Source organism: Canis lupus, chromosome 36 (assembly GCF_003254725.2).
Source record: "Canis lupus dingo isolate Sandy chromosome 36, ASM325472v2, whole genome shotgun sequence".
NCBI lineage: Eukaryota > Metazoa > Chordata > Mammalia > Carnivora > Canidae > Canis > Canis lupus.
In genome coordinates this window covers 3,155,447-3,163,560 of record NC_064278.1, presented here as the reverse complement: position 1 = coordinate 3,163,560, position 8,114 = coordinate 3,155,447, and the positions used below count along the sequence as shown (strand labels likewise).

Below are 8,114 nucleotides of genomic sequence, written 5' to 3'. Positions count from 1 at the left end.
TTTCTTGCCGATTTCCCATTATTCTGGTAAAGGTGTCTCTTTTTGGCTAAACCTCTGAATTTTATTAGCATAGGTGAATGCTGAGACTAGCACTGTACCTCATTTTGCAAGAAACTCAGCTTAACATAACATTTTAAAATGAGTGACAGCACAGAATAACCAGTGGAACATGGCATTCTAAACCAAATGAAATTATCTTGATATAAGGACCACAGCGTGTAGAAACCAGCTGCCAAAACAGAAACAAGTCGGCAAGCCGTAGCTTTCCGATTCCTAAGAGAGACTCTATTCCTAACATAATATCTAAATGCCTCTGGTAGAGCTGTTAAAAGCAAAAAGTGTTTGAATGTGAAATGTTCTGACTATAACACGAGGCTCTCTGGCCCAGCCCATCCCTTCCATGTTGGGGAAGGTACCAGTCCCTTTTGTTTCCAGAGGTCCAAGCGAGAGCACCCTCTGAGGGTGGAAGAAACGTCCTGACAAGCCTCGGAAAGCTTGAGACTAATTTCATATTCAGTTCTTGGCACTGAGGTCTGGGTGGAGGTGGGCAGGTCCACCCTGCCTTTCAGTCTCATTAATCATTTGGCTTTCCCTGGCTGCTCGCAGCATCTTCTGGAGGAACCCTTCTCTTTATTCATTCAGACAACCCTTTGGATTAAACAGAGCCAGCTAAATGTCAAAGCAAATCTGAGTCTTGATGCAGATAATCATTTCAATAATATTTCTCCATTTGTGCCCAAACACCAGGGGAATAAAGCTTTTCTGCTGTCAGGTACTGTAAGACTGCAGTTGGTGTAAATGCTTGACACTGAGCCAGATGGCTTAGCCGTGCCTCAAACATATGTTCAACAAGCAGGCTTGCACACATTGGAATTTTATTATTTTGAACTGGTGAGGCTTGCATATTTATTTACTTGACCCCCTTTGGTGTCACTTTGGTATTAAAACAATCAGTTATAAAGCTTCTCCAAGCAATAGGGTAGGGCTAGTTTATAAACTACTTGTCAGCTTCATATCACCACCTGCAGTGAAGTATTCCTCATCTGTGGCCTCCTCGTGATAATTTAAAGAAGAAAGGTGGCAAGGTGCATTTGGCTGAGGGAGGGTGGAGATGGAAATTGAAGGAGAGGATGCCGGCCGGCCCCCAAAATAAAGATGAGTGTACCCTTTCCCAACTCAACTCTCAATATGACCCGGGGACAACTAATTTTCTCATATATTACCATGTATACTTTCACTCACAAAAGCTTGTCTGGGCGTTAGGGAAATCAACCATGAATATGCACAGCTGTATATACCCTTCAAAATATCAGAGATAAATCTAAATATGTGTACACACAAACACACACGCACACACACCTTTGCACCTACTATCATATAGATGTGTAACTGTATGTTTACATGTGTAATAAAAATGAAAACTCATGGTACTGTTTTGCCAAGGAAGAGCTTGCAGTCATTATAAATATTTATCATGCGGCTAATATATTCCTCAAAATAAAATGTAAGTGGTTTACTACTTAGTGAAAAATTTATGTATATAAAAGCTAATTTCATATGATTTTATAGGTTCAAATGCAGCATTAAAAACTATGAATATTGCAAATGAAATATGCAGGTTTCTGTATGTAGATTCTACACCATGTAAATAAATTTCTACCCATAATAAAATGTTGTCTTAGGGATTTTAGAGCTCATCAATTCCAACACTTTAATAGAAAGAAAAATCAGGCCCAGAGAAGTCCATTGATTCACTCCAAATCACACAACAAATAAATGTGCATCAACTCCCACACCTTCCACCTTTTTTCCATGTTACATACATCTGCCCTCCCACAGGGTAAACTTTTGGTGAACAATTGCCCTGTTAGGAGACATAAATCTCCATGAGACAAAATGCTCCTAGGAGAGTTGTTCTCAACATTATCAGACCAAATACACCCCATTTTCTAATAAACATATCTCAATCCTCGCATTACTACCCTGAACTAAAATTCACAGATAGTAAAACTTAACCTACATAGATAACTTTTAAACATCAACTCAATGCCTTAACTATAATATAAAGAACAAATGAAAGAAAATCAGTAATTGATGGAATATGTACATATGTGGTAGGGAGTTGATATGTTAAACACTTGGAAACAACTATACTAGATAATACAGGAAAGTAATTAGACACTCCCCCCTTTAAAACTTGTCATGAACACAGAGCTACAAAATGCAGGGTATATAGTCAGTTACTCAAATACCATGAAGGATTGTTGCTGATGATTGACAAGATTTTCCATGAGGGTGAGCTAAATCTTGGTAAAATTCCAAACCAAATTGCAAGCACTGAAATTTTATTATTTTGATTACTCTTGTCGTATATGTGTTTTTGCATTCTTAGAAAATTTTGCAGGTATTAAAACTGTGCAGATGTTCTTCGTCTTAATATGTAAATTGAAATAGGTTCTAGGCTCCAATCATTACCAACAGGATTTTCAACTCCCTAAATGTCTACCTGGAGGAATATTTGAAGACTGTGCAGTGTTCAGGACAATTCTTTTTTGTAGACACTGTGAAGTATAGCATGTCTAACATCCTACCTCCTGTCCAATAAGCAACATTAGTTCTCCTCCATAACCGCAACAACCAAGAGTGTCTCTAGAACTGTCATCAGGGAATGTTGTGTTTAGGGTTTCTTCAGCATAGGAGTCAAGGTAACTAATATCAAAGCCATGAAAAAGTTCATCATATATGGAGAATATATCATTCCAAATGAATTTTTAATTTTAAACATTATGCATGCCTGAATTTACATTCTTTATACATCTGTAGAAAGAAATTGCATTTTAAAATCATGAGGTTGAGTGTCTTTGCAAATAGGTAACAACACAATTTCAAAATCAGAAGTCCTAAACTAACACTAATATGAAATATAGTTTAATTTAAAATGGAATTCATGTTAAATTTAATATTGCTTTAATTACATTTTATAAAAACCCAATACTTAAAAACATTATTTTTTTGTAATAACATGTTTTTCTTATGTATGAATAGTGAATAAATGCTATTTACTCATAGAGTTTACAAAAGATTTTTATGTCAGTCTGGGGAAACAGTACAACTTCCTTTGGAAATGAAAGATAACACATTATGAAACGTAACTTGTGTTAGTTATCCTACACATTTGCATCTTTATATTGGCCTGTGATTCATAGCAATCAGACCCAATAATTATGTACTTTCTGAATTCTTAATTGACAAGAATGCTGAGAATTCCTTTTGAAGATTTTATTTATTTGTTGAGAGAAAGAGCAAGGGGAGAGGCAAAGGGAGAGAGAGAAAATCTCAAGCAGACTCCTTGATGAGTGTGAAGCCCCAATGTGGGGCTCAATCCCAGGACCCTGAGATTATGACCTGTGCTAAAATCATGAGTCCAACTCTTAACCAGCTATGCCACCCAGTAGCCCCAAGAATTCCTCCTTATGTGATCCATTAGAAGCTTTGAACCCTCTCGACCTACTTGTATATCAGCAACCTGCTACACAATCTGTAAGAGACTACCTCATTATATATGTAGTTCTGATACATCATGACCCATAATACATCTTATCTGTTCACTTTCTTTTCTGAATTGTTTAACTTTGAACATCCTTCTACAAAAAAAAAAAAAGATGCCATCCACCTCTTCCTCACTTCTTGGTTGTACATTCACTGTGTGTCCAAGATCGTTGCCATGTCCAAGAAGAAACAGGCACAAATGAGGAACAATAGCCCATTTCTCTGTCATGACAATTCTACACTGAAATGTATGGGTACCTCTTTCTCTTTTTCAAATCACTTCATGGGATCCCTGGGTGGCGCAGCGGTTTGGCACCTGCCTTTGGCCCAGGGCGCGATCCTGGAGACCTGGGATCGAATCCCACGTGGGGCTCCCGGTGCATGGAGCCTGCTTCTCCCTCTGCCTGTGTCTCTGCCTCTCTCTCTCTCTCTGTGTGTGTGTGACTATCATAAATAAATAAAAATTAAAAAAAAAATCACTTCATGTCACTTGGCCAGTCCCAGGACTCTAAAACATATGGAAAACTATCAAGTATAAGAGCATTCACAGTACAGCATTATGCTTAAGCTTGAGCATGCCACGTCCTAACAGAATTAACAATCAAGTCACTGTGATTTAGACTAGGAATAAGATTGTAGAGCCATCTTTCATTCCCTATCATAGCACAGAATAGATTACTCCTCTTCTGAGATTATTGTGCCAATAATATGTCCAGTCCTACCAATGAGACTGTTTTTCTCAACCGAAATAGCTGGATTAATACAAAAATAACTCCACTTGTGGTGGGAGACAAAAAAGAATGAAACTTGGAAGCTTAGTGGCTGGATAGCTGTAACATTATTAAGTATGTGTAATTTATTCTTTAGCTCGTACATGGGTTGTAGGGGATGATTTTCAAAGATGAGAACAGAAAATGACAGAGATAAGCACCTAATCTATTGTTTCCCAGGCACAGTCCTCTTTTTCCCACTCACAACCAAGTTGGCAGGATGAATACCCAAACCCAAAGTGCTGAGAGGCAAGATTGGAAAGATCATTGAATCTGAGCATCCATGTAGACACAAACAGCTGTTGCCAGGTTGATGTGGTCCTGGCTTTGACGGTGGAGTAATCAGTGGGGAGACTATTTCATGCAACTGAACAGCCAGAGAGAACATAGAGATGAGATCTGAGGGCATAGAGCTGGACAGATCCTTTAGAGCAGCATTTCTCTCATTTATTAATGTGTTATTCTTCAGAGACCTGGTTAAAATACAGATTCTGGTTCAGCAAATGGCATAGCTTATGTTGGGTTTTTCTAACAAGTTCTCAGGTGATGCCACTGCTGCTGACCTGTGAACCACACTATATGTAGTAATGCTTCAGAGCCCGGGAAACATAAGACCTATTGTTAGAATTGGGAGGCTGGTGGGGAAATGTAACCTAGTGATGTAACGCAAAGGGAAATTCGAGAAGGAAATGCTGATGAGCACGAGGAAACAGAAACCTTGTGAGGTTAACCTCAGACATCAAGAACAAAGTACAACAGGTAAAGAAAAGTCATCCTCCCCCTGACCAGAGAGAGAAATAAAAACCAACCAGCACTTTGATGCCATGCATAAATGTGCAAATGGAGCAACATAGAGCAAGATGAAAGATAGAGGCAACATAAGAGCAGTCAAGGTGGATTGCCTTTGTATATTTTTAAAAGATTTTATTTATTTATTCACGAGAGACAGAGAGAGAGAGGCAGAGACACAAGCAGAGGGGGAAGCAGGCTCCCCAGGGGGAGCCCGATGTGGGACTCCATCCCAGGACCCCAGAATCATGACCAGAGCTAAAGGCAGAAGCTCAAGCACTGAGCCACCAAGAAGCCCCGGTGGATTGCCTTTATCTTGTGTTTTGTAAACTTGACCTAAAAATATGCAGAGAAATAAAGATAATACTTTTAAAAAAAGAAAATAAGTAACTTATGATACAAGCATGAAAGCCAACAAGAAATATCAACAAAAAAATTGTATTTATACTGTAGGTCCCGATGGCTAAAAATTTCATCAATTTCTGGAGAGGAATCAATGCCAGTTAAAAGATTTATTCTGGTGTCCTCTATAATAAATTAGTTTTATAGATGCCTAAGAGAACACCCTAATAGTCAGTCTTTTTGCATTTAATTAAATATTTTGTTTTATTTCAAATGATAGCTTTCAAAGTTCTGAGTTTAAGAGATACTCTAAACAGGCACTGGGTGGCTTAGTTAAGCATCTGCTTAACTCCAACCAAGATGAGAAAGGAATATCCGAACAAGGGGGCACCCTGCAAGCCAACTTTAAAAATTGTGTTTGCCTACTCACCAATCATACCGAGGTTTCTGAGAAAGCATTTTCAAACCAAACTCCTTGGTTTCATTCAAGCTATGGGGAATGCACCAATTCTAATCAAGATTTTCCTTATAAAAGTATGTAATATCAGACAATATATAATGTATGCTTTAAGAAGACAGAGACCTTGGGCACAAATGGGCACTGAAAAATTTTTATCAGTTTTTATTCCGAAGGTAATAGATTTTGAAAGCCCCTGGAATTTAAGTTCATCTGGTAAAGAATTAGGATAAGGTAAACAAGTGTCCATTACTGAATGGTTTTGATCCTACATCTGTATCTTGCTAAACACTGTTGCATAGGAAATATTTCTTTTTTAAAAAATTTTAGGGGAGAGGGGCGCGTGGGAGAGGAAGGTCGCGAGTAGGGCCTCTTGCTGCTCAGGAAATGTCTTCCCTTTCAGAATATGCCTCGCGCATGACTGGTCTGAGCACCCGGCTGTTGGGTGAAGTTGCCAGGCCAACTGACTCCAAATCAATGAAAGTGGTGAAACTGTTTAGCGAGCAGCCTTTGGCCAAGAGGAAGGAGACTTCTGACTGGTATCCAAATCACAACACTTCTTTTGCACTCATGGGGACACTACGTTTCCTTGGCCTCTATAGAGATGAGCATCAGGACTTCAAGGATAAGCAGCTGCGTCTCAAGAAGCTTCGTGGCAAAGGAAAACCTAGGAAAGGAGAAGGGAAAAGAGCCACAAAAAAGTAATAGTGCTGGTCCATCAGAAGAGAAAAGTTCTTCCTCAGCAGCTGACCACAGAAGAAGGTGTATTTATCTTTCTACTTGCTGGAGGAGTGTGAGCTTCCAAGACTGAAGAGTTTTTGGAGGAACACGATCATTTCTGTGTTGAAGTCCAATTCAGTCGAGTTGTAACTGGTTCCTTGGACACTTTCTAATTCTGCAAAGTTATTCTGGCTTTGGTTTTATACTGTGAGGTTTACCTCTTTCTCTGGAGAAATGAATGCATAGGTGGTTGAAGACAGACTCATTTGGGGTGGGAATGGAAGGTTGGGATCATGGGAGGAGACTCGTTAAATGAGCATCGTTTCATCTCCCCAGGATCCCATTACACCAGCCCTTACCTCTGCCATCCCTCTGGCCCTTCAACCACTGTCTCCACCACCAAGCTCACAAAGTTTCTGAACCGTCCACGTCTCCTTGGAGAGTAGTATCTACTGAGCTAGATTTGGGGGAAAGGCTGTACCTGCTAAGAGAGTACTGAGTGTACACTACCTGCTGTACATAAGGTACTGGGGCCCTAGTAATACCATGGTTAGCAAGAGAAAACAGTCCCTACCTCATGGAACTTTGAGGCTTGTGTGAAAGATTAATATCATTACGTAAATAAAACTGTTTAAATGCTACAGAGGATCCCTAGGTGGCTCAGCAGCTTAGCGTCGCCTTCGGCCCAGGGTGTCATCCTGGAGTCCCAGGATCAAGTCCCACATCAGGCTTCCTGCAGGGAGCCTCTTCTCCCTCTGCCTGTGTCTCTGCCTCTCTCTCTCTGTCTCTCTCTCTCTGTCTCTCATAAATAAATAAATAAAATCTTAAAAAAAAAATGAAAAAAAATTTAAATTTAATTTAATTTTTTTTCATAGGAAATATTTCTGAATGAAGTAGTATCATGGACAATAAAATATAAAGCTTTTTATGACAAGCCAACACTAATTTTGTATTAATTTGGTTCTTTTTGTTTGTTTTTTTAAAGTTTTAAATTTTGATTCCATATAGTTAATATACAGTGTTATATTAGTTTCAAGTTACAATAGAGTGCTTCAAAAATTCTATGCATTACTCAGTGCTCATCGTGATAAATGTGGTCTGCAATGTATTAATTTTTATTATCATTTTGATACAGAAGACCACCTCTTATGTTCTGGAGAATACAAGCCTTTAGTGCAAAATTACTTGACAGTGATCTGAGATCTATAAAAATGTTAGCAATTGAATTAGATTCTAATTTGTGATTCATAAAACCATATTCCTCAATATTTATATACAAAATCCTTGTAATATGTACTTTTTTCCACAGATGACTTTAAATTGTATTCAGTAAATTGACTTCAACTTTAGCAGCTCCAGCACATACACATTGACCACCTACATAATACTCAGGAAAAACTAAATAAGTGAGAAAAAAAAATGTTAATAAAGAACAGAAAGCAGGGAGCTCTTTCGGAAATTAGGATATACTGTTGTCCCAACATGTG

At 38.6% G+C, this 8,114-nt stretch overlaps 1 protein-coding gene across 1 annotated transcript; it reads left to right on the top strand.

Annotated features, from left to right (window-relative positions):
- Positions 1 to 6,252: 6,252 nt before the first annotated feature.
- On the top strand, positions 6,253 to 7,300 carry LOC112674645 (28S ribosomal protein S33, mitochondrial-like). The gene has a single exon (XM_035696170.2). The coding sequence runs from the start codon at positions 6,295 to 6,297 to the stop codon at positions 6,610 to 6,612; it is 318 nt and encodes a 105-aa protein (XP_035552063.1). The 5' UTR covers positions 6,253 to 6,294; the 3' UTR covers positions 6,613 to 7,300.
- Positions 7,301 to 8,114: the final 814 nt, after the last annotated feature.